This window comes from Thunnus albacares, chromosome 4, assembly GCF_914725855.1.
Source record: "Thunnus albacares chromosome 4, fThuAlb1.1, whole genome shotgun sequence".
In the NCBI taxonomy this organism is placed as follows: Eukaryota; Metazoa; Chordata; class Actinopteri; order Scombriformes; family Scombridae; genus Thunnus; species Thunnus albacares.
Window position 1 is genome coordinate 2,622,081 of NC_058109.1, and position 27,737 is coordinate 2,649,817.

The 27,737-nt window shown below is 39.9% G+C and overlaps 1 protein-coding gene across 2 annotated transcripts in view; it reads left to right on the plus strand.

The window, feature by feature from the left end:
- LOC122980362 (poly(rC)-binding protein 4-like) overlaps positions 1-27,737 on the plus strand; it is a 179,759-nt gene that overhangs the window by 122,972 nt on the left and 29,050 nt on the right. For both annotated transcript variants that reach the window (XM_044348301.1, XM_044348302.1), the window contains 4 exons: positions 5,584-5,655; positions 18,501-18,542; positions 18,675-18,753; positions 23,212-23,264. In XM_044348301.1, the coding sequence (XP_044204236.1) occupies positions 5,584-5,655; positions 18,501-18,542; positions 18,675-18,753; positions 23,212-23,264 (246 nt within the window). The remainder of the gene's footprint in view (positions 1-5,583; positions 5,656-18,500; positions 18,543-18,674; positions 18,754-23,211; positions 23,265-27,737) is intronic.

A 27,737-nucleotide genomic window follows, 5' to 3' on the forward strand; every position in this document is an offset into this window, starting at 1 on the left:
AATGTTAATATTTTAAATTAAATTTAGATCAAATAAAATAAATATCTTCCGGAAATGTTATAGCTGCAGCATGCTGAATGATAACAGTCATTACCATGGCAACGCTCTGAATGACTCTCATTGGCTAAGACGTCTGATAAACTTGTGTTGTCTTGCACACAAATAGAAATAGAATTAAAATGCATCCAAAAAATGAAGCTGAATTTCTTTTCTAACTTCTCATCTTAATTATTCTGTCGTGATACAACCTCCAGCTGAGGAGCGTTAGTCAGTTTAATCACATTAACAATCAATTCTGTTGATTACAATGACTACTGGTGCTGTTCCCCTGCTGAGGCTGATTATTCCAATAACGGATTTTAATTGATCAGCATATGGCATTGATGATCATCTAATTAGAGCCATATAGTAAAGACTGGAAAAGAAAATCAACATTAGATTTATTTACATCAATTCACAACCAAACGTTGAGGGCCAGACTACTTCTGAAGAGCCCAGAAACCCCCTCTGACTCTCAGCTTCTTCCTCTGATCAAAGCGTTGTGAGACATTTAAACTGGAGCTGAATTTTTTTTTTCCAGGATCTAAATACCACCGACCTGGTTTAGCCCCAGTTAGCTCTTTCTGTACAATTATTACAAAACCAAGTCGAGGGGAGAAAAAGATTTTTTCCCTGTAGGTTTTTCAAAGTACCTTGAGCTCTGAAAAGTTTTCAGGGACGGAAACTCTGATGCTTAATTGGTTGAAGAAATCTTGCTGTGTGCACTCAGCCTCAGCGGTGCATAGGAGCTTAGCAGCATGCAGGTTGTCATTCGGTCAACGGATGATTTTCCCTGAGAGAGTGGCAAAAACTGAGATCTGTCTGTACTTGGTCACACATCATTGGACTGTGACAGAGATTGTTTCTCTCTCTGCATTCTTTGTCTGGAGCGTTTGGTTTGTTTGTGGATGAACACTGTGAGGCTCTGAGGTGTCAACAATAGAATAACTGTCCCAAATATTGAAAAAAAAAAAAAAACATGTTCAAATTGAGTTTCCCAGTTTACATTTCAGCAGCATTAAAAAATCATCCTCATGTCGCCTCATCTGAAAAGTAAAAATCAATATTAAACTAAAGAAGATTCAATGCGACAAGGTCACTTTTAACGTCATGGTGTGTGTGTTTCTTTCGTGACTAACCACTAAATAAAAGAAGCAAATTTAGTCGTTTTTTGTTCTATTTGTGCAAAAAATGACAGTCAAAGGGATCAGTAAGGCTTGAAATATCGACCTATTTACTATGTAATGCAGTATATTCACTGTACACTATTTTATTTGAGCATCGAAATCCCGGTGGGTAAATTTATCCAATATTTAGTGTCCTTATAAATGATAATAATAATAACTTTATTTGTATAGCACTTTTCTTAGAGTATAGGTTCACTATTTTTCAATAGTCAGGTGTCCGTATGAACAGTGAAAGAGGTTTTCCTCGCTGTAATCGTTCCTCCTGTTCATACTGGATATTAAAAGATCCTTCAAATGTGCTTTCAATGGAAGTGATGGAGGCCAAAAATCCACAGTGTGTCCACACAGTCATTTAAAAGTCTCTGTGAAGCTTATATTCAGCTTCATCAGTCTGAGTTAGTCATATCAAGTGGATATCTGACACATTTACAGTCTTTTTAGCATCAAATTCCCTCTTTGTGTTTCCTCGAACAGTGTTTCCCTGTTGAGCTGCAGGTGGAAGTATAGTAACAAAAAGAGGAACTTTGACACCAAAAAGACTGTAACGTTGAAAGATATCTACTTGATTTGACCACAGACTGTATAAAAAATAATGGACGTAGCCACCGTGACGTCACCCTATTGGTTTGTGGACTCCTGTTTCGAAGCCTCGAGTTTGGCATTTTGACCGTCACTACCTTTGATTTTTTGGAGCCAGAAGTGATGAGAAGTGACCGTATTTGGCCAAGAGCGTGGAGCTGGGGAGGAGCTCCTCAGCACCTCATGCGCTGCCATGGTACATCATAATGTATTGAAGAAGACTTGAAACTAGCGATTGAGACTATAAACTCAGTAGGAAAATGTTTACTGAGGTAATAAATCAAGTGAGAATTAGGGTAATTTTCTCGTAGACTTCTATGCAAACAGACTTCCTTTGGAGCCAGTGGAGTCGCCCCCTGCTGGCCATTAGAGAGAAAGCAGGTTTAAGGCACTTCCTCATTGGCTTCACTTTTCAGACCCAGAACTACCCGCTTGGAATTGACTCATTTGGACGGCTGAAGCTTCAAATTAGCATCAGATAAGGAGGACTGTGGATTTTGGCCCCCACCATTTATATTGTATGTGCATTATATGTCACAGTTCAGGTACCAGGACAGCAAATACACGATCACCTTTGGTTGCAAGTCTAGACGTAGGAACTGTATGCCCTTGTACATATGAGTTTAGCAGGTCAGAGATGTAGCTTGGAGCTAATCCATTTAACACTTTGTATGTTAGGTTTGTGTTTGTGAATGGTGAGCAGCAGACAGAAATGATTCACAGCTGATAAAAACAAGACTGAATAACCTCTTGTACCTGGTTTTCAAAGGTCAAATCTGAATCACAGATTACTCCCAAACTCCTTGCTAATGGTGTGGTACGGGTTGGCAGGCTGGGTGGGGCAAAAAGCTCAGAACAACAAAAATCCATCGTTGGTCCTAGAACTCCGAATGACACATAGAAGTGTTTTCTGATCTGATGCCCCCATCAGCAGCCAGTGGTGGAAGAAGTATTAGATCCTTTACTTAAGTAAAAGGTACCAATATAGTAACGTAAAGTACAAGTAACAGTATCTGTTTTCAGTTTTTGGACTTTTTCTCTAATCTTTGATTTTTGCTGAAATATTGGATCATTTGAACATTTATTGAAATGAAAGCATGTGAGAAGTTTAGAGGGAAAAATCACTATTTGGTGGAGCTGTTAACAACTCATAGACATGTGAAATGTGACCCCGACTACACACTGCTTTTTGTAAGACGTCAAAAGACAAAAAGGTTGGAAACCACTGGTTTCATCTTTAACAATGTTTCTATTTTAAAAGCTTGTTATATTATCCATCATGTTAAATCTCTATTGTTGCTTTGTTGTGAAAATCCAAAAGGGGTGGGTTCAGCTGCAGTACTTCCTGGTACTTAAATTCGCAAGCTGCACTGCAGCATCAGTCCTTATTGTGTTAAGACTGAATTGGGTAAAGACCTTCGAGTCTATCTGTATGAGTCCACAGAGAAAGGACATCGACTGGTTATTCTTTTTACTCTTGCAGCCTGCCTCACTCAACATGTATTACATCATCCAAGGTTATCGAAAAAAATCTGTCGCAGACACTGCAATCCTGAGAACCTCTATTCACTCAGAAAACCCTCTTCTATTCACTCCTCCTTAATTGCCAATTGGCTTTAAATAAAACAGAATTTATCCAAGCACTTCCTAATCTGTCAGACATTCAGGTTCTAGCCCTGACTGAAACCTGGAACTGTCCAGAAAACACTACATTGGCATGGAGGTGGTCCTCATTTCCAAAGACTGGAAATTCTTCTTTAGCCAAGTCTCTGAATTCCTAATGGAAACACTGCAGTTGGCTAGAGTTGCAGGTCAGTCCTCAGCTCTATTGCCGCTAGATATGTCAGCTGCCTTTGACATGATTAACCACCAAATCCTCCTCTCCACACTCACTGATCTTGGCATCTCAGGATCTGCCCTCTGCCCATTCATGTCCTACCTCTAAGTGAGATCTTTTAGAGTGTTGTGGAGGGGGGGAATGTCTAAACCGCATGGCTTATCCACAGGAGTTCCTCAAGAGTCAGTGCTCAGTCCTCTCCTCTTCTCAGTATACACCACCTCACTTGGTGCAACCGTCCACTCCCATGGTTTCTCATATCATTGCTTTGCTGACGATACCCAGCTCTTCCCGTCGTTCTCACCAGAAAACCTCACAGTCTTGGCTCAGATCTCGTCATGCCTTGCAGACATATCAGCATGGACGCCACCTAACCAAGCTCCTTGTCATCCCAGCCAGTCCCTCTACACAACAAAATATCAGCATCCAGCTCGAATAAACCCAACTCATGTCCACAAAGTCTGCCCGAAACTTGGGCGTCATGATCGATGGCCAACTAACCTTTAAGGTTCATGTGACTTCAATCGCTCAGTCGTGTTGGTTTTCCCCATACAACATCAGGAAGGTCAGATCCTACCAGTCTGAGCCTGCAGCATAATCCTGTCACAGGCTCTTGTAATATCAAGCGTTGACTACTGCAACTCCTTACTGGCAGGCCTCCCTGCATGTATGTTCAAACTTCTGCAGATGATCCAGAATGCGGCGGCGTGTCTGGTCTTCAACCAGCCCAAAACAGCACATGTCACCCTGCTGTTATATCCCTCCACTGGCTCCCAGTTGCTGCCCACATCAAATTCAAAACCTTGACGCTTGCTTACAAAACAATAACTAAAAAAGCTCCCGCCTTCCTGAACTCCCTTATTCAGGTCTACACTCCCTCCGGCTCACTACATGCTGCCAATGAAAGGTGCCTGGTACCACAACCACAACCTAAGTGACAAGGTTGTGAAGCACACCAGGGCCAGACCCAAACCCACGACTCGAACAACAGTTCCAAAAAACAAAGTCTTTTAATTGCAGGTTCGATACACGGGCAGGCAGTCAAAGAAGGCAACAAGACCAAAAGGGCTAGGCAGAGGCAGAGTCAAAAAAGCAGATCCGGGGTCAAAAAACACTAGAGACTATAACAAAGAAGATAACACTTGTGACAAGGGGCTAAGACAAACTGGCACAGGGAGCAGGGATCACACAGACTAAATACACAAGAGGAGTGAGGGTAATGAGACACAGGTGGAGGACATTAGGGGATGATGACGAGGACAGGAGCGGGAAACACACGAGGGCAGGAAGCGAGAGGAGAGTTAGCAACCAAAATAAAAACAGGAAATGCAAAACAAAACATAACCTAAAGACAGGATGAGTCATGACACTAAGTCACTAGCTAGACTCTTCTCTTCTGTGGTTCCCCGATGGTGAAATGAGTTCCTCTCAGTCTTTAAGAAAAAGCATAAGACCAAACTCTTTTGATTACACTTCCACTCCTGATGGATGAAAAAAAATATTATCTGCTTCTTTGCACTGTATGCATTGCCTCTGTGCACTGCCTATTGGACCTGAACTTAGCTTTATGGTTATTACTCACGTTGTTCTCTCCTGACTAGATCGTTGCTTATGTTGTATTAACTTATAAATGTAGTGGAGTAGAAAGTACAATATTTCCCTCTGAAATGTGGTGGAGTGGAAGTATAAAGTAGCATCACATGGAAATACTCAAGTAAAAGCACCTTGAAGTTATATATAATTACAGTACTTGAGTAAATGTACGTATTTAGTTACTTTCCACCACTGTCAGCAGCATCACATTTGTCAATGTATCAAATGTTTTCATAAATCCTGTCAGGGATTTGTTGTATGTTTTTTGGGTTGTTAAACAGTGATGTTAAAGGTTGGAGCTCTAACTCTGGTCTTGACTGTGCTTGTGTCTCTCTTTGCTGGCTGAAGGTGTTCGAGGCTTCAGACTTCGGGTCTCACCCCCTGTTCTCAGTGGCTCAGGGAGGAGTGGACCTACAGCAAGTGAGTATGGCCGCCTTTTTAAATTAAATCACCGCCTTAAATTAATCCTCTGTGCCTCTAGAATGAGAGATTTCCTGGTTTATTATGATTTCTGTCAACACAAGACTTTAATTGCTTAAACAAGCCCACACTTTGATTGATTCATCACAAAAATAAAACAATCTTCATCTCATTTTGTAAGAATTTTCTTCATTCGAAGCCTCTGAGCTGTGTGGGTAAACAACCAGCTCCTCTGAGCCGCGGCCAGAGCCGAAGGACCTGAATTCAATCACGCTGCTATTGCGCTGTGAATTCACACACCGCTGCAGACAGCCGCAGCATCGTAAAAAGAGATGGCCAGAGTGGTTCAAGGATCCCAGATTAACACCTCTGCACAGAGAGGTTTGATAAATGTTACTTCTGTTACACGTGGAAAAGCTAAAAACCGCAGGGACGTGGAAATCAAGGTTGTAAAGATGACGGCCCCGGAGAAAAGTATTAAAACACAGAGAGAGAGAAAGAAGTAGAAAAAGGGACAAAAGGAGGCAAATTAAGAGTTGCCTGACAGAAAAATACATACAAGGGAAAGAGAAGGAGGGGGAAAGATACAAGTGAGGGAAGATATAAAAGAAAACAGTAGAGAAAAGAGGTGAAAACAGAGAAAATAGCTCCAGTTGCATCAGGTTTATTCTGCCTTAACGACTGTTAAAAGCAGACAGAAGTGCTCAAAATCTATCAGCTAACACTGTCTGTTAAGGATCATTATTACTTTTTCATGTAATGTCTGGACTGGAAAAGTGGCCTGAAAAAGGAAATTGGAGTAGATTCAGCAGAGGAGGTGGTACATGCTTTCTTTTAAAAGAGACATAACAACATCTACTGTAATTGAAAGGATGAATTGGGCCGTTTTGTTTGAATTTGAGGTAGAAGAAGGAGCCGCCATTAAGCACATTGTGCTCAAACAGTCCTGAAAATGTCTTCACACAGTGCTGATGATTCCTGGGGTTCTGAGCCAGCTCTGCTGCATTCAGAGAATTAATTAGTGATTGTCCTCATATCAGTATTTTTAATGCTTTTATTACTTTGATAATAAGCCGCAGCTGCTTGGCTGTAGTATTTGTAACTAAAGACAGAAATGCAATATAAATCGCTGAATTGTTAACACGCTAGAGACCTGTTATTTTATAATAGGTCATGTTGAATTTGCATTTTTACCACAAAGAGCTCTGTGTTTTACTGATTTAACAGGAGAACAGTAACTGTAAATAAAAATATGATTAAATGACTTTTAACCTGAAATAACGTAGAGGATGGGAAGCTGCATATTTTAGATTTAAGTAGTTCCTGCAGTCTTGGACGATTTATTTGTCTTCTGTTGCAGTAAACACAACATATGTAGAGGTGTTCAGTAGGAATCTTAAACAACAAATCTTTAAACTGAGCCGACTTTACTGGATCACCAGAGAGCACGTCGGCTCAGTGTGACACCCAAGTACATTACTTCCTTGTTAGAAGTTTATTAAAAGAGACTAGATTTATTTGACAGCTGTAATTACTTTTCAGATTAAAATTTTACATGAAAAAAACACTGTATTGTTAAAGATTAAACCAATGTTTCCAGCTTCTTTTAGCCTGTGACCCCTTTCAAAAAAATCTGTGTTTTGTTGGGGCTCCTCATCACATTTCCAATATTCATTTCAATAACTTCAATAACTCAATAACTAAAGAGACAAAACAAAAAATATATTTGCTTTATATTAGAGAAAAGTCTGAAAACTGAAAACAGATTTGTGTATCAGAACTTTGTTTTTTCTTCTTTCCTCTCCCATTAATCATCTCACCACCCCTCAGATTTATCTGGTGACCCTTTGGAGGGGCCCCGACCCCTAGGTTGGGAACCACTGGACTAAACTAGCTAACTGTATATAAAGTAGTGTAAACTAGCTCCACCTCCAGCAGCTACAACAGTAACATGCTGCTCTAACACTGATGCTTCACTATTAATAATCTAATGATGTCATATATAATAATATATCAGTCAGAGGGACATTCTACTGAACAAGTTATTTTACTTTTACTTAAACTGGATTTTAGATGGAGGACTTTACTTGTAATCAAGTATTTTTGCATGGTGATATTGCTACTTTTACACAAAGAGGCTATAATATATATTTTTTTATAACTGCATAGTCTGATCTGTCAGTGTGTAATGTGTTTGGCTCGTAGTGATGAACCTACAGAGAATTATCAGTGACTCTGCAGCTCCTCGCAGCTTTACGGAGCTTTATAGTGAGTTTCAGCTCATTGTTTATCTGTCCAGCTGCAACTTTACTGTTCTGGTTCACTCTCAGCGTCTCATAGCGTCGTTTTCAGAGAGAAAAAGCTATAAAAAGCCGCTGTACACTACCTGCTCAGCACCAAACGGCAAACAGACAGTTAGCTGTAGACTAGCTGGTGAACATAGTGGAGCATTTACCAGCTAAAGAGCCAGATATTTCCCTCAGGAGTTGGTGGAGACCAAAAACAGAGCTAAAAGAGAGTGAATATTGGACTTACATTCACCAGGTGGACAGAAACACGACTCCACATGAATGATAATGTTGCTCCGTAACTGCTGGATGTGTTTCTTGTGACAACAGGTTGACAAAACATCAGTTAATCCAAGTTTAAGTAAAGGATCTGAGTACTGATAACAGTCAGAGCTTCACTGGATATTTAGGGTTGATAAACAGTAACAAAGCAGGACACACACACACACACACACACACTAGGGGAGCCTCTCAAAGGTCATTTGACCCCCACATCCATGTGGTCATGTGTATTTTGCACGTGTTGATCTTGAGCTTGTTTTAACATGTATAAAAACAATTGACGCTCTTAGGCAAGAGTTTAATTTTGCACCAATTTATGCTGAACTTGCACCTGCACCGAGAAACAGGCAGATTTTTTGCCATTAATCTCTGCAGGTTTGCTGGAGCTGTTTGAGGACAGTGTGATGAATCGTCAGGCTGCTGGCGGTGCTTCACACTGTAGGTCAGGTTCATCCGTGATGTTAAATCTACTCTCATGGCTTTTTGTTTTAGACATTTTGTCTCTGGAGAAACACTTTTCTAAAAAAGAATTCACACAAAAATAAGAGAACAGCTTTTAAAAAGTGATTTTTATCATCACCTGCTTGTCAAATGTTCTTTTGACGTCTTATTTATTTGGAAAAAAAAAAAATGATGTGGACGACATGATCATTTAGAAGATATCAGGATGTTTATTTGTGAGTCTCATTTACTGTTGTAATTTTTCCAACATTTCAAACAGCGTAGCATTTAGTCTTTCCCTCCTAGATTTATCCCAGTGAATGCTTCTCTCTCTGCAAATACCGCCGCACAAATATCTTTTATGTCGAGGACGAAGCCGGGTGTTCGGATGAGATCATCCATAGCTGAATGGTCTGAGGTCAGCCAGTGAGTCACCATCATTAGCAAAGTGTCCTTCAACCAGGCATTGAACCCACAATTATAGCTTGTACGTTTATTTCATGTCAGTCTTTAGCGGAGCCTCAGACGGGACAAATTCCTTCTACATTTAGATACATTTCATCGACATGCCTACGGCTCACAGACCAGCGATCTTCTGAGGGTGTACTATGGTGATATGTTGTTACTAGTGGCCTGTTCTTCCGCTGCACCTTTGTCTTTAAAAACTGATGGTTTGTCACTGGGAAGGTTTGAGAGTGATGTTGATGGCTCAAGTGAAAGAAGTACTTACAGACTGGATGATCAGTAGACTTTGTTTTGCTGGATTACTCATTAATTGAGCATTTGTGTGGCTTCAGAAGTGGTTCTGGGCTGTCAGAGACAAAAGTTCATGATAGTAATGTGGTGTCATAGATCATACTGTGAGACTCGTCACCAACAGAAGAATTGGAGACCTTTGGAGACCGAAGACAGCCTGCAGCAGGACTATGCATGCAAGTTTAGGGGAAAATAAAACACGTGTTCTACTTAAAGGACACATTTCGTTGTGTATTTTTGTGTTTCAATCTATCTTAAAGCAACAGTCAGGAGCCTGTTTTTCTTGCTGTAATCATTCCTCCTGTTCATACTGACCATTAGAAGATCCCTTCATAATGACCTTACAATGGAAGTGATGGAGGACAAAATCCACAGTCCTCCTTTTGAGCAAAAATGTATTTAAAAGTTTATCTGAAGCTAATATGAAGCTTCAGCGTCCAAATGAGTCACATCAAGTAGATATCTTTCAACGTTACAGTCTTTTTAGTGCCAAAGTCCCTCTTTTTGTTACTATACTTCCACCTGCAGCTCAACAGGGAAACACTGTCCGAGGAAACACAAAGAGGGAATTTGATGCTTAAAAAGACTGTAAATGTGTCAGATATCCACTTGATATGACTAACTCAGACTGATGAAGCTGAATATAAGCTTCACATCAACTTTTAAATGACTGTGTGGACATACTGTGGGTTTTGGCCTCCATCACTTACATTGAAAGCACATTTGAAGGATCTTTTAATATCCAGTATGAACAGGAGGAATGATTACAGTGAGGAAAACCTCTTTCACTGTTCATGTGGACACCTGACTGATGTCTTGAAAAATTTTAATATACACGAAAAAGAAGTTAATGTGACTTTGCTGCATTTTCAAACGATGACGAGCCGATGACGTGTCTCTGCTCTCGTAAACAGCCTCAAACTGATATCGTACAGTCTGACACAGATTGTGATCCAGATTTTATAAAGAGGCTTCTCGCACCTTTTGTTAATTAACAAGACGCAGTTGTGACAAATACAGTGAGACAATATCTAGACCTTAATATTCACATTTCATCCTCTCAGATCATAATGTAAAGAAACACTTGGCAACACAAGCTGACTAACTGGAATAATCAATGCAGAGATTTATAAACTCAGGACAGCGTGAGACACTTCCTGCTTTATAAAGTCCAACAGTAAACAAGTGTTGAATGACGGGACTGATTCCTATTATATAACAAGCTGAATGTTCATTTATTCATCATAGTAGTTGATGAAATGTCAGATTATTATTGGGGTTGTACGAGGGTTTGTTTGTTTTTTACCTCTTTTGCACCGGTCGTCCTGCAAGAGGAAAATATTTGCATAGACTGATGTGACGCATAATTTCTCTCTCTCTCTCTCTCTGCTTGTTTGACCTTGTGCTGCTTTGGTCTTCATGTGTGTAGTTCAGACTTGTTACAGAAATGTTTCACGTCCGACCTCAGAAGATTTCAGTCTTGACTTTTTACTTAAACTCAAAAAACATGTTTTTTCTTCTTGTTCCTCTTCAGTTGGATGTTTGTTCTCTTCTCTCTCTGAGCAGAGTTTGTTTTCACATTCATCTGCTGGAGGAGGAAAGTTTCTTAATGTGCTCGCTATAAATCTCAAGTTCAAGATGTGGACGTACGAGCATGACTTGTGACATCATAAATAGTTTGGAGCCAATTGTGGTGCGGTGTGCAACTTATACAAGTGTGATGTGGAAACTTGAAGCCAAGAAGGTCATTTTAAGAGTTTGTGATCAGTTAATACTCCAAGCAGAGTATTTTATATATTTAACTTGTCTGGAGTGGATAAGCGGGGCGAAACAAGGGAATTTATTACGTAATAAATACCTGCCCAAAAATATTTAAGAGAAAGATGATTGACATGGCTATCTGGCCGAGCTGACTTCACAACACTTACTCTCATCTCCCCCATAAGAAAACAATGCAGTACACTTTTCTTTGCTTTTAGCTGGAATGAGAATTCAAATTAGCCTGATACGGTTTGAAAGTTACTGTGTTAAGCTAACTAGCAGACTTGGGTACACCATCCAAATCTGTATTAATCATTGAGTGGATAAGTAGCTCAAAAGTGTAGCATAGCAATGCTAATGCTAACCGTTTCATGTAAGTGAATGAAAGATGGTGAAACACTTAGCGTCGTAGTCTGGGAGGTATAGTTCAATAAAAACAGATATGTGTGGTCTACTCTAATCTGCTAGTTAGCCAATTAGTCAAGATAACCAGTAGACCACTGGAGTAATTGAAAATAAGCTCAAAAGTTTTGAATAGAAAAGCTAATGCTAACTGTTTCATGTATGTATATGAATGGAAGATGCTAAAACGATTAGCGCCATTCTCCGGGAGGTATAGTTAAATAAAAACAGTTTCAGGTGGTCTAACCTAGTTTGTTAGTTAGTGGATTATTCAAACTTTCAACTAAGTAGGGTCCATTTGATAGATTTGGTAGTTAATAGCAAAACGTTTAAGCTAATGCTAACCGTTTCATGTATGTGAATGGAGAAAACGATTAGCATCATACTCTGGGAGGTATAATTAAATAAAAACACAGATTTGGGTGGTCTAACCTGTTTTACTAGTTAGTCGATAGGTCAAGCTTTCTAATCAAGTAGGATCCATTTGATAGATTTGGTATTTTATTCTGTTTCAGCAAAACATTTTAGTGAATGAATTGAAAATAAAGTGGTACTTGAGCTGAAAGTGAGCTGTCAAGTTCTAATAGTTTTCTAAGAAGTTGTCTAATAGTTGTGAATGTTTATTTTCATTCAGAATTTTGTGGATGCGAATTTTGTTGACACTCAACTTTGATATCATATATGCATTTTTATGATTTCAAGCCACGTTTCCAGAGGCTGTAAAGGTGAGGCCGACATGGTAAATTGCCATCAGATTTGCATGTCTGAAAAAAAGAGTTTAAATCAGACTTAAAGACAGATTGAGACTCACACAGCCGCACATAAAAAGTTAAACGACAGAGAGAGAGCCTACACGGAGGAAGTCGGCCAAAAAGAAAGTATATTGATTGATTTAAATGCAGATTAACTGTACGTCTTCGGAGATAAAGCAGGCGGATTGACAGAGTGACTCACAGACAAATGGGAGCGCAGGTTACAAGACAGAAAAAGACAAACTAGAACAGAAGAGCATTTTACTCCATCACGTTGACAGCTCTGCATGCTCCAGAGCCAACTTTAGCTAAGTGGTGTGTGTGTGTGTGTGTAGCACTGTTTGTCAGGCACAGGGCCTTGGGAGTGTCAGTTAAAACAACAGTAACACCAGCTAATGGAGGCTCCACGGGACTGATGGGAGGACAGAGGGAGGGAGGGAGGAAGTGACAGACCGAAGACGAGAGAGAAAGATTGAGGGATGAGGAAACTATAAAAGCTCTTCAGTTGTGTTAGTTTTTTTTTTTCTTCTGATCATATCTGGCAGCATCAAGGTGTGGACAGTTGGCTCTAGCTGCTGATACTCAGATCCTTTACTTAAGTAAAAGTACATAAGTATTATGAGCTTGATGTAGTTAAAGTATTGCAGTAAAAGTACATAAGTATTATGAGCTTGATGTAGTTAAAGTATTGCAGTAAAAGTACATAAGTATTATGAGCTTGATGTAGTTAAAGTATTGCAGTAAAAGTACATAAGTATTATGAGCTTGATGTAGTTAAAGTATTGCAGTAAAAGTAGTGGTTTGGTCCCTCTGACTGATATATTATTATATATGACATCATTAGATTATTAATAGTGAAGCATCAGTGTTAGAGCAGCATGTTACTGTTGTAGCTGCTGGAGGTGGAGCTAGTTTACACTACTTTATATACACTTAGCTAGTTTAGTCCAGTGGTTCCCAACCTAGGGGTCGGGGCCCCTCCAAAGGGTCAGCAGATAAATCTGAGGGGTGGTGAGATGATTAATGGGAGAGGAAAGAAGAAAAAACAAAGTTCTGATACACAAATCTGTTTTCAGTTTTTGGACTTTTTCTCTAATCTTTGATTTTTGCTGAAATATTGGATCATTTGAACATTTATTGAAATGAAAGCATGTGAGAAGTTTCGAGGGAAAAATCACTATTTGGTGGAGCTGTTAACAACTCATAGACATGTGAAATGTGACCCCGACTACACACTGCTTTTTGTAAGACGTCAAAAGACAAAAAAGGTTGGAAACCACTGGTTTCATCTTTAACAATGTGTTGTATTTTAAAAGCTTGTTATATTATCCATTGTGTCAAATCTTCATCTGAAAAGTAACTAAAGCTGTTAAATAAATGTAGTGGAGTAGAAAGTACAATATTTCCCTCTGAAATGTAGAAAGTAGCATCACATGGAAATACTCAAGTAAAGTACAAACACCTCAAAATTTGTATTGAGTAAATGTATTTAGTTACTCTCCACCACTGTGACAGTTGCCAGTAAATGCGTCACACAAGAAGCTACTTGACTACTTGCGAATATCACAAGTGAGGGTTTTGGGACGGACCCAAAAGAAAAAGATGTGAACAGAGAGGTTTGGCTGAACGGTGGAGACGTGCAGAGAGCAGAGTGACAGGAGAAAGGATGGAGGGAGGGTTAGTGCAGAGTTAAGTGGCTGTGCGAGGCGATTAATGCTTTTTATTCATTATTTAAGCTGCAGTCAGGCTGCAGGAGAGGAAGTAGAGAGGGAGGGAGAGAGAGAGAGAGAGGAGTCTTCTATTTGCGTTTTTATTCTGGTCAAATCACTCATTTTGCTTTCTGTTGACAGATTCGTCTGCAGTTGTCACAGAGAGACATTTCTGGGATTTAACTTTAATCTTTATTTCAAGATTATAGCTGTGAGGATTTCTTATTGATATGATCAGTTCAAAATTAGCCGTGGTGACACGTCTGAATGCTGGCAGACATGAATTATAAGTGAGAGAGTGATAAGGCAATTAAACAACTGAGTTAGTAAAAGTTTTAGAGTATATTTGTCTGTAAAGTCCTGTTTCCCTGGCGGAGGGATACATTCGCTGGAACTAGCTTTTTACTCACATGTTACAGAGTGAATCATATGGACTGAGCCTTGCAAACAGTGTATTTATGTCAATTTTGCCAAATATCAGGCATAACTCACTCCTTTTTGGGATTTTCTCAAAAGGAAATCTCTGGAACACATTTTTTCTCCCCCATCGCTTTTTTTTCTCTTTCATCACACACCAGATAAACACCGACGCGAAACATATTCCATGTCAGATGCAGAGGCAGGAGCGAGTTGTCTGGATGACAGCGAGAACAGCTGGAGATCAACCTCAAAATCTCTCAAAGAGTCAGCGCTGTCTGTTAGCAAAACAATCCAAAGAAAAAACACTTTTTAGCCCTCATTTCTTACAGTGTAGTGACCCATTTCCACATCTACGTCGGCACGTCAGTCATGTATTAAGATGGAATTGAAAAATACTCAATCCTGTCCTTTAAAGCTATAATATGTAATTATTCCACATTAAAATGTGTAAAAACAACTAGACCTATGTTATATATGTTGTTGAGTTGTGTACTTACATTATCCCAAATGTTTCCAACAGTTTTCAAACCCAGAGAAATCTGTAATTTAATCAAAGTAACGGACCGTTTCATTTGGTCGCCTGTCGATGACGTCATACCTCCTCTACCAAAGAGTAAACACGCACCAGATGCATACGGCGGCGCTGTGTTTGTCCACTACAATGGCGTCTACCAAAGAGTAACTTACACACATACAAGATAATACATCGGCGTTGTGGTTGTTCCACACAAACTGTTATAAATGGACTTTTATTCAGTTTTAAGCCACATTTTCATGATAAATTTAGGTGGTTTTTAACTATATCTTTTAGCCGGAAGAAGGATTTTAGTCGTTGGACGTCTGGATCTTAAGTTATCAGAGAAATAAACTGGACAAACGTTAGCAGCAGCTCGGCTAACAGCCCCTCCAGGAAGTGGTATTTTTAACGATTTTAATCTGCGTGTACGTTTGTTTTTGGGGAGAAGGAGACCTCTGTGGATAATTCGGCTCCCGGGAGAAACCGACCGAACGTCTGGATCTAAAGTTTTAAGAGAAATAAACCGAACAAGTGTTAGCAGCAGCTCGGCTAACAGCCCGTACCGGACGTCCGGTGGTCGCCGTACATCGAACATTGGAGTAATCCTATCCCGCTGAAGCTGGTTATTTAACAACGAAGACAACAACTCCCATGATCCCTTGCTACTTCACACCGTCATCACACTCCGTCTTTTGTTATTGTTTTGATTGAGACGCCTAGCGACTGAAATTACATTTTGAAATTGTGCTTTTAAGTGTAAGTAATTAGTGGGTCAATATTTCAGAAAATGAATAAGATGTGGAGAAAGTGTGCACATACTGTGTTTAAGATCAAATTAGAGATTTTTTACATCAGTTTTTAGCTGCAGCATATACGTACGTTATAGAATTACACCAGCTTCATGGGGAAAAAAGGATTTATTCTAGATTTTTTGACGTGATTTTCAAAATCTTTACAAGACAAGTGATCGCATTTGAAGTTGCAAAAGCGCTCCAACACGCCTGAAGCCCTCTAGTTGTTTGTTTCATCAGAAATAGTGGCTGCACACCTCCTCTCTGGTCCCTACTATATTAAGAAACTGATGAATATTCATGAGAGTCTCGCATTGTTAATTAATATATGTATTAATATCATCTGAGTTTTGAAAGGGTCATTATCATGCTTGATGTTGAGCTCCACCAGCCGTCATTAATATCGAAGAGGCATTCCTGAAGGCCGAGCAGCAGATTAATTATAACATTCAGGGACTCGTATTTATCAAGAATCACACTGAGAGACTTAAAACGCTCTCGGTGTGTTTGTTGGTGTTCGAGGAGGAGAAAGAGAGACGACACCTATGGGAGTGTGACGATCAATCACAGCTACAAAGTAGAAAGTAGAAAGAGGATAAGTCTGGTGATTTTCTCTATTTTTAACAAATCTCATGTTTGGATCCAAACCAACAATGAACTGATCTACTAACAAGTATTGTGTTTGTATCAAAGCCTGATATATCTTATTTGTTAGGGGTGTACCCGAATACAAATACGTTATTCGGCAAAGCACAAATAGTGGGGTTTTTTTTATGAATATTTGTTTCATACAAATATTTCAGGAAGAAAAATAAACCACATCAAATACCAGCGTGCAGGTCGGTTACATCACTATCTCAGTGTCTCTCCTCTGCTCCGCTGTGACGTCTATCAGCAGGTCTCAGTGAGGGGAGTCACATCCACCTGCTACATGACGCACATTTCCATATTTGGACATCAGTCCCGGAGTTGGGGGTGTTCCCCAGAGATAAAGCTGAACTACTGACACACACTTCATGAACACTTATTGTAACACTTTAAATTTCTAATTAACCATCTCTCATACTTGCAAAAAAAAATTTGAATAAGTAAACTCATCACTTATTGAGAAATTTTGGGGCGCTAGATGCTCCAACTAGCTGCCTCTCTCATTCATAAAGCCTCGACTGCTCTCTGGAACTACCAGGGTAATCTTTTATCTCGACGAGTCATTATGATCTCAATCTCTGAATTCAGGCCCCTCTAATAAGCGTGCTGGTGGTCATTTTTGTAAAAAGATTGCTCCATTAATAAGATTTGAAGACTTTATAGCGGCTTTGATGTCTGCCGTGTGGGCGTCCGGCTCCGATGCGAGCCGACGGGTGGCGTCACACCTCGTTACATCCGTCTTTATATTCAGGAAGGGATGTGGTAGCAACGCTGCACGGACCGCCGGACCGGACGGATCCGAATTGTTGATCTGACATCGAATCCACGCACGATAATTATACACAGGTGCACAAAACAAAGACTACTACGATACAGATGATAAAGTCGCATCATTTAAAATGACTGAGTATCTAAACCTCCTCGGCTCCCCCTGGTATGACGCATGTTCTGTGCCTGCACGGATCATCAGGATGCCGGCATGCGATGGAGACTTTCAGGTCGCTACCGTGTATAAATATTTACTGGCGTATCCGCAGATCACGGAGAGGCATTATTATAACATCAAGAAGGCCGATTACTCTTGTAGCGCCTTTGAGAAGTCCCCCTTTTTCTTTTTTTTCCTTCCTTGTCAGAAGCCGAGTTAGAATCAGGAGTCAAAAGTTCAGCGGCAGCGGCAATGCAGTCTGCGGCAAGGCTCAGAAATACTGTTATATAAGGTGTGTGAACCTCAGGGAGACACACAAATGTGAAAGTCTTTTGCATGCACACACACTTTGTCCCCCTCTCTCTCTCTCTCTCTCTCTCTCTCTCTCTCTCTCTCTCTCCACACACATACACACAGCCTGCCTCATGCATCGCCTATGGAAGTGTTCATTCTCTTTGAAGTTCAGTTTGGGATTTCGGAACGCCTCTTAAAAAAAAAAAAAAAAAAAAAACTCTTTAAAACACGATCCTGGAGAGATAAACACAGACGCTCTAACGAGGCGAAACAAGGAGAAAGTCACAGGAGATTCGGTCAGGACGGATGATGGAGTGAGATTCTTGTCTTACGGCGGTGTGTTTTTTAGGAACTCTTCTATTGTCTCTGTGTTAAGTAGAGCATGGGGAAGCATTCATCCTGACCATAGTTAAGACAAAGACTTCCCTCTTTTACTCAATTTAAAGACGAGAGGTAAATACGTCGGCTTTTAGGAGTAGACCTTTTACTTTACAGGCTTCTCGGGATGTTATGAGTTGTTTTTGTGATACGAGCTCCATCGTTATCATGTTTGGTTGTTAATATGTTTCCATGATCTTTCCCCGACATGTTCTACCTGCCAGAGTCTAAACATAACGCTGAGGTCACAACTAGCAGATAATGTACCGCGAGATCGGATAGTTTGACATACATTATTTAACAGCGTTATGTTATGAAAACATCATTATGTTTCCTTCAAAACCTGTTTGCTGTTGCAGTTTTAGTAGAATACAAAACATTTCTAGGAGACTGCTGAGCTGTTGTATGAATGTAGAAACGTTTCCTCCTCATGTAAACCTTGAATTTATTGACATTTTTCTTTCTTCTCGTTCTGTCGCAGACATACGCGGTACAGAGCCACTACGGCATTCCACATTCAGAGGTAAAGAAAATGACATTTATGATGATATTTGAGTGTATGTCTTGTTTTTTAAAATAAGATGATTTAATTCAGTTTGTTGAAGTCATTTTTTTTTTTTTTTATTCTTTGTGTCTTTCAATTCATGTTTTTCAGTTAGCAAAACTCCACCAGCTGTCACTGCAGCAACAAGGCCTGGCCCCAATCAGCCAATCAGCTACACAAGTCCTACCTGGTATGTGCACACACACACACGCACACACACACACACACACACACACACAAACACACACACATGCACAAACACACACACACACACACACACACACACACACACACACTCACAAACACACGCACATGCACACACACACACACACACACACACACAAACACACACACATGCACACACACACACATGCACAAACACACCTCTGAAGATATAAAGACACAGACAGCAAAAGGAAATGTGGAGTTTGCTGATGTTTGTGTAGCTTGCTAGTTGTTGCTGTGTGTGTGTGTGTATGTGTGTGCGTGTGTGTGTGTGTGTGTGTGTGTGTGTGTGTGTGTGTGTGTGTGTGTGTGCGTGCGACAGGCTGTCAGCAGGCTGATCTGTGTGTTCAGTCTGTTCACATTTGACTTTGAAGTCACTTTGTTTTCACGGCTCTGCAGTTTTTTTTTTTTTTGTCCTCAACTCGTCTGAAACAGAAACTACGACGATTCTGTTTAAAACCAAAAAACTATTAAAAGGAAAAAAAAATCTTTAAAATTGTGTAAAACAGAACGTCGTTACCTCCAGTTTCATCATTCACTAAATCAAAAAAAAAACAAAACATGCTGTTTGTAAAAATGTTAATTTTATCAGACATGCTCTGTCCTTCCTCTTCTTTCATTCTGTGATTAACCGTTTGGGTACATAAATAATAAATGTTATATAATTGTTATTTTAGTGTACAGTTCTGAATTATAATAACCGTGTGTCAGCGTTGATTAGAAGCATCCAGCCGGGCCGCCGGGTCGCTCTCCAATCAGACTCTGCCTGTGGATTTCTGGCTGCATCAGTGAAGCCTCACGCTGCTTCGGATAAGTGACTCTGCTAATTGTCTAAAAAAGGGTGAAAATCAAACCTGTTACAATGCAGACAACTGGTTTTTCACTGGTTTGCTCCTTTATTTCCCCTTTTAATTACCCAGAATAATCTGAGCAGCTTGAACTCCAGCTGTTTAGTCTGAATGAAATATTCACTTTGAGTGGCTGCAAATGAAAATATTATAGAAGTTCTGTGATTTTACACAACTATCTTCAGTATGATTTAGAATAAAGTACAGTTGGTTTGAACAACATCTGGCTGTAGATAATGTGTTGAAGAAGTTAAAGACTGCAACGATAAGAAAAGTGACAGATCTAATAAATGCAGCCAAATTATTGACCCTAAATTAAATATGGTTATTTTGACCCAGTTTTAAAGGACAATAAGCTGTAAAACTGTCACAAATATATTGTTTGTTGTACAAAATGAAGTGCATATTACATTCAGTAGTACAAAGGATACACACGTTATTACAATCAGCATCAGTTTGGGTGAAAATAACACTAAAATTGGGTCAAACCAAACTCTTGTTTTGGGTGGTTTTCTTCATGTTGGTACTTGGTAAAGTTAGCTCATTACTGTGTTGATCCAAATTGGGTCTATTTTAGTGTGTGTGTCCATATTTTTCTCATTAAAGAGGACATATTCTGCATATTTCCAGCTCTATATTTATATTCTGGGGCTCTACTGGAATATCTTTGCATGATTTCCAGTTAAAAACTCCTTATTTATCTTCTACTGGTCCTTTATGCAGCCCCTCAGTTCAGCCTCTGTCTGAAACAGGCCGTTTTAGCTCCTGTCTCTTTAAGGCCCCGCCTCCTGATGAGCCCACTCTGTTCTGATTGGTCAGCTTCAGGAAGCTTCCTCCGGCTCCGGAGGCTACGTAAACAAACTATAGTAGCAGGATTTCACTTCCTTTTCTCCTTCTTTACTGCAAATGTCAACTTCTCAAATCCATCCGTACATGTTGGAGCTGAATCACATCTGAGATATGAGAGTGAACAACCTCAGAAAGCTCGGGAAAGTAAAAAAACACTGCAAAAGAAGCGTTCAGGGCAGATGAAACCTGGGCTTTGTCTTATATGTTCACCTCAAGTTTTGGTGCTTTGATCACGTTTAACATCTGACATCACTCCATTAATCAGTGATGCACTTTCTATGACACCTACTTGATCTTAAAGGGACAGCTTCTCATGTTACCTCCTCCTCTTTAGAGAGGTCAGAGGTCAGGGGAGAACAGCAGCTCCGGAGTTGACAGGCGCTCAGTGTCTGGTTCAAGGACACTTGAGCAGACTGGATATGAACTGTCACAGAGGAATGATGATGCATGTTCTTCCTCACTAAAACACTGCTGCTGCTGCTGTATGTGTTCTCCGAAATGTCAACAGAACAGGAAGTGAATGCGTTTAATGTTCGATCACTGAATTTGCAGTCTTGACTCGCATGGCAGGAAACACTGAAAATCACAGGTCTTGAATGAGGTTTCATGAGACATTTAACACAGTAATTCAATCATCATTCAACATACAAGTACTCAGGAAAGTGATTCAAGTACTAAAGGGGTTTTTTTTTTTTTTGTAAACACAGTGTGGAACATGCGACGTATAGTTTGTATTAGTCGGGTGTGTTCATGCTGTGAAGATGACTCTACCTCCCGCTGTTTAAAGGACACGGCCGCTTTGTCATGCAATTTTTCAAACAAATACTAACCACGCATGCACGGCAGAGAGCGAAAGAAGAGCAAATTATCATCCGGGGGATATGGATGGTTGATTATTCCATTATGTCGCAGGTATAAAACTCATCAGTCGTGGTAGTGCAAATTCACTCACACACACACACACACACACTCAGAGCAGTCACTTGCCAGCACACATTGACACACTCTATTAGAAGCACTGTTGGTTTAGCTCTCTGTGACCAGCCCCTGCAGAGAGGAGTGAAGGGGAAAGTAAAGGAAAGTAAAGGAAAGGAAAGCTGCATCATCAAAATCTGCATTTCTTCCACCTTAAAGCAGCTGTAAATCTATATTTTTTATAGCAGCACAGTCTGATGTGTCAGTGTGTAATATGTTTGGCTCGTAGTGATGAACCTACAGAGAATTATCAGAGACTCTGCAGCTCCTCTCGGCTTTTTACGGAGCTTTATAGTGAGTTTCAGCTCGTTGTTTATCTGTCCGGCTGCAACTTTTACTGTTACTGTGGTTCACTCTCAGCGTCTCTCATAGTGTCATTTTGGGGCCGCAGCAGGCAGCTGTTCTCAGGGAAAAAGCTCTAAAAAGCCGCTGTACAAATTCATAACATAACATAACCCGCTATTATGAATTTGTTTCTCACTGTGTGTGAGATAGAGATGAGCAGAGGGTCCAGTATTTGTATTTGTATCTGTATTTGTTGAGGCAGCAACATTATTTGTATTTGTATTCAAATAAAAGTGGAAAGAGGCTTAAAAATTTTTGTTTTTATGACACTTTTAATTTTAGAAAATTAAAGTGTTACAATAAAAAAAATTGAACCGGAGTCTCTCAGATCAAAGACGACTGCACTGACCACTGAGATAAAACTTTACTCATCACCTCATTGCAGACAGACCTCTACCTATTTATACACCCATAACACAGAGACAGCACAGCCTGTAACATGTAGGGAAGAATTTCAAAGGCGATTATTGCTTTGCACTTTTCATTTATTGCCTATTATTTACAACCTAACTTTGTGGAAAGGAGAAGAGGAACAACAGGTTATGGAGAGTCCTTTGGGAGCTCAGCTTTATCTCTGGGAAACACCCCCAACAAATCATTATTAAAATATTTGTATGAAACAAATATTTGTATAAAACCCACTATTTGTGCTTTGCAGAATAATGTTTTTGTATTCAGGCTCACCCCTAGTGTGAGAGTGTGTGAAACGTGTCAGTTACATGAGTCTCACAGTCAAAGTGAAGACTTGGCAGCCCTGCAGTGATGAAGGACTCATGGTTGTTGATATCCTTTGACTCTGTAGTCTTATTACAGCAGAGTTTCAAAGCATTAGAAAGTGTAAAATACAAAAGGGTATGACATCAGTATTCAAAAATATATACAAATATACATTATATCGTACATTGGATGCTGCACATACTTTTATCCATCTGTCTCTTATGTTTCTCTTCTTTTTCACCTTTTTTTTACTATTGTAAATATATTTTATACTCTAATTTGCAACTACAGCTCAAAGAAGCCAAACTTCACTTCCTTCAGTGTTGCCACCTGCTGTGTTGCTGTGTGTGTGACAATAAACCTCTCGAATATTTGAATCTGAAGTATTTTTTCATGGTGAACCGTAGATTCTCTGTTGGGTTTATTATTTTCAGAGCTTATCTACTTTTTTTTTTGGATCTTCTCACCCTCTTTAGCCTCTTTATTTTGCATCATTTCACCATTTTTGCTGTTTCCAATTTGTCATCAACAGCGTGAAACCTGAAAACCTTTCAGTTCAGTTTTATCTGTGTGTATGTTTGTGGTTTTCTGGTGTAACTTTGTCTCTTTATTACTCCAATGCAGAATTAAAGTGTATTTTTTTTATCATCAAATAAAATCAATTAAAATTTATTCTTTCTCTCTTTCAGGGGTGGAAGCCAATTCCCAAACCACGTCTCAGGAGCTGCTCATTCCAAACGATGTAAGTACAGATTTAACACAAACGTCCTGCTGTTTCCTCTCAGATTAGTTTATAAAGATCAGAATCAGACTGTCAGGGTGGTGGCTGAGTGGAGCAGGTGGACCCAATTGCGAGAGACGGCAGGCAGGCAGGATACGATGCAGAGTATTTAACGGATAGGTTCAAAGGTCACAGGAGACACAGGAACACCGACCATAATCACAGGAACAAACGCAGCACGAAAGCAGACGACTCGACAAAGACCGAACTGGATACTGGACTGTGATTGCAAACTAGACACAGGAAGTAAAAGGTGAACTAGACACAAGGAGAAAATATTTCAAAATAAAACAGACAACTCACGAGCAGACTGGGAGCAGATAAACTGGGGAAGACCACTGGGAGCAGGGCTGGTGAGAGGAGGTGCACAGGAGGAAACACACAAGGAGGGAAACAGAGAGAAAACCAAAACCAGGCAACATAAATGCAACACTGAGAACTCAAGACAACAAAATACACAAAGAGTCCAAAAACCTACAGAAAAAGTCCCGGTAGGACGTGACACAGACTTTTTCTTCAGTTTTAAACTAACGTGACCAAACTCTTCATGATGAAGGAACCTGTGACTCACTGACGTGTTTTTAATAGTTTTTGGACAACAACAGAGGAATAAGATATATTATTATATAGTAGTATTATACAGTACTTATAGGTATTAATTTGTACTATCACATAACTCCGTAAGACTAAGTAGAGGAATAATCAGAGTTATTACAAATGAACTGAAGCCCAAACCTGCTTTTAATAACAACTACGTTTAAGATAATTTTTCTATACATCACATTATAAATTATGCCTCCCTCTTATAATTTATACAGTCACACAGATATTTCCTTCTTCTGAATCGTCTTAATAATAACATTAACTTGTTTACTTTAGTTATTATTTCCTAAATACTGTATTCTTTTTACAGTTCATTCTTAAAAACAGGTTTGTTTCAACCCATATATACAGTATGAAGAACATTCTTAGTCTGCTTGTTTTATATTTTTATTGCTGTCGTCCTCATTGTGTCAGTTTCTAAAACTGAGTCACATCCACAGTTGGTAATGTTCTACGTCGCTATGTTGTTTTTTCCTGTTGAATTTTTTTTTTAAAAAGAAAAAAAAAAGATAAAAATGAAATGAAATATCAGGCTTTGGATCAGTTCATTGCTGGTTTGGCTCTGCAACTGAGATTTGTGACAAAAAGAAATATATAAAAAAAAAAATCTTCCAGCCTTCATCCTCTAAGTAAAGAATCTGAGCTCAGCAGAATGAATGCAGATAGAAAACAAATGAACACAGAAAATGACATTTTCTAACAACTCCTGGTATGAATCACATCACTGGTGTAAATCCAAATACTTTGTTTGTGTGAAATGAACAGATACAGACAGTAGCTTTTTGTGTAGCTACAGACCTGCTGTCCTTGTAGCTGGTATCCATAATCTACCTACATGAAAACACACAGATGTCAGCACATATAAAAAACACCTACACATGAGCTTCTTGCTCTTGTTCTTCTTCAACTTTTCAACCTTTCTTCTCCGTGCTCAACCCACTCCACATTTGAACTTGTTTTTTCCTCTGAGCTGCTGCTGTTATCCAGAGCTTCCTCTCCTCCTCCTCCTCCTCCTCCTCCTCCTCCACCTTCCTCCTTCCTGCACCAGACCAACATTTTTACAGTTTGCAACGTACATTAATGAGAGTCCAGGTAGAGTGTGGCGTTCAAGTCCGTCGGTTTTTGTCTGTTTTCCCTCCTCCTTTCCATCTGTTCTCAAACTCCACCTAAAGCCTTCAGCTATAGAGACAAATCTTCCTCCTCCACTGTCTGTGCTCATGGATTTATATTTCTGTTGCTTTAATGTCAACGCAAACATCCAAATCCAAATGTTTCTGAGATTTGAGTCCAACAAAATCCCAAGAAATGACGGTTAAAAATTGATTGCAAGCAAACTTCAACGCTAAGATCTCAGAAAGTGTCTGAATTTGTCAATTTTTTTGGTGTTTTTCATGATAAATCGAGCGAACATGCAAGATGCAAGATGAGGGGAACATGAATGTTTCTACCAAATTTCATGGTAATTTATCCAGTAGTTGGTGGCGTTAGAGGAAAAGTCAGAGGATCAGCAAAGTAAGAAGGATTCATTCTCTATGAAACATGAATGTACGACATTTCATTGCAATCCGTCCAATAGTTGTTGAGATATTTCAGCAGAGTGTTGGACTAGCATGGTTAAAAATAAAAAGGTCTGTCAAAGAGGATGAAATACATCAGAAATCATTCTAACCCGGTATATAAATGTCTGCTGGTACTTCCTGTCTGTACTTCATCACAAAAAGCACCAAACCATGTTAATAAATATGCTATCCATACTTCCATCTGCTCCTGTTACTAAACAGCAAAGCTAACAGCACATTGGAACGACTGTTGAGTGTAACATGAGGCGATGAAGCAGACAGTTAACAGTTCAGTGTCACGCTCAAGGACGTATGACATTTGATTGACATGTGGACTGTTGCGAGGTCGAAGCTGTGACCTTTTGCTTATTAGACGGCCTCAACCCCCCCCCCCCCCACCCCCACCTCCACCCCCACCTCCACCCCCACCCCCGTCTCATCTCTCCCTCCTCCGATCCATCACAGACAGTCATTCATTCAGTCAGAGTTCAGCTGTTTAGTGCTTCACTCCTGAAGCACTGAAGCACTCTGGATCGACTGCAGCTCCTTCTACGACTCAGATAAGATGTTTACATCATTCTGTAATATGACTCCATCACCTGATGATCTTTACAGATTAAATGTAGTAATTATGAGCATCCCAACTAAAATAATAAAAAAATACAAATGATAGAACATCAGCAGCTACACAAACCCAACCTGACCGCACATAAAGAAATGAGAGCAAACAACTCAAATGTTAGAAGTTCAGCTTATTCTACATAACATGTGATTCTACTGTCGAGCATTTACTCTTTCAGCATAAAAGCACCTGAAAAATTGAAGTTTCTGTGCTGTGACAGAGATCATCAGCAGAGAGAAACTGACCTGTGTTGGCAGCAGTAGTTCATGCTTCGAAAGTCTAGAATAAGGACATTATGGAGCTTTTTCCCCTATCTTTATTCAAGAACGTGGTATATCAATTTGAGAGCATAATTTATTGATTTCACGTTCAAATTTTATAATTTGTCCCAAGCGGCAACCTTCAGGGCTGTAAAATGAAGCCAAAAACTGCAGTTCCTTGAACGACCACTTGAGGCTCCAAAAGTGAGTCAATCCCCATAGACCTCCATGTTAAAATACCCAACTTTACAGCTGAAATAAACATGTTTACAGTCTGGTACAAACAACGGTTTTGGTCTCTGTAGCTAATTTCCTCTTTCATGACAACTGTACGGGGGGTGAATTTTTTTATAACTCACCTGTTTAAAGTTTATTAAGCTGTAAAGTTCTGCATAATGAAGGACATGGCTGCTTTGAGTGACAGGTCCGCCAGCCGCTAGGTGGCTTGTTTCAGCCATTCGGCCCGCCTCTTTGCCCATTTTTGATTGGCTGGGAGTTAGGCAGCGTCAAGCACTGTCAAGATGGCGACGACCGGAGCGGCTCGCTTTGAGCTTCAAAACCGCTCTTCAGAAACCAACGGGTGACGTCACAGTAACTACGTCCATATTTTTATACAGTCTATGCTCAGAACCCACCCTCGGACTCAAATAGCCTCTGCTTGCACTTAGATTTGTTCTGTTTCTGCTCAAATGATGTGCTTCCACTCAAACATATTGTTCCTTGCACAGATTTCCTGTGCTTGAGCCTCTCAGATTTCTCCTCTGCTCTTGGATTTTTTGTGCAACAACCATGTCAAAACCCCCCCGACCAATAGAAGGCCAGGTTTAGTGTTGACCAATGAAATGATCCCTGCCTCCTTGCGAGCTTGTTCGCTTTACTTCTTAGAGCGTCCCGTACGGGCGGGTACTCTTTAACCGGGTTCATCCACTCCCGCCCTCCAGGGCTTTATAAAATGTACTTCCCTTGCTTTATTTACGACTTCTGGAATAAAAGGACGGTTCATTTATACACCAGAACCCGTGCCACAGCGCCTGCCTGTTGGTGTGCTGGAGGAGAAAACGATGTCACCTTCATCATAAACGTTTCTATGGTTACACCCGTGCGAGAAGGCGAGATGGCGGCTTGAACTTCATTTTTTATATGAAAAATTAAAGTGATAAGCTTTACAAGGATCCATAGTTGTAGTTTTACTTCCTTTTAGGACCCACAGTTGTAGTTTTACTTCCTTTTGGGACCCATAGTTGTAGTTTTACTTCCTTTTGGGAGCCATAGTTGTAGTTTTACTTCCTTTTGGGACCCACAGTTGTAGTTCTACTTCCTTTTGGGGGCCACAGTTGTAGTTTTACTTCCTTTTGGGACCCATAGTTGTAGTTTTACTTCCTTTTGGGAG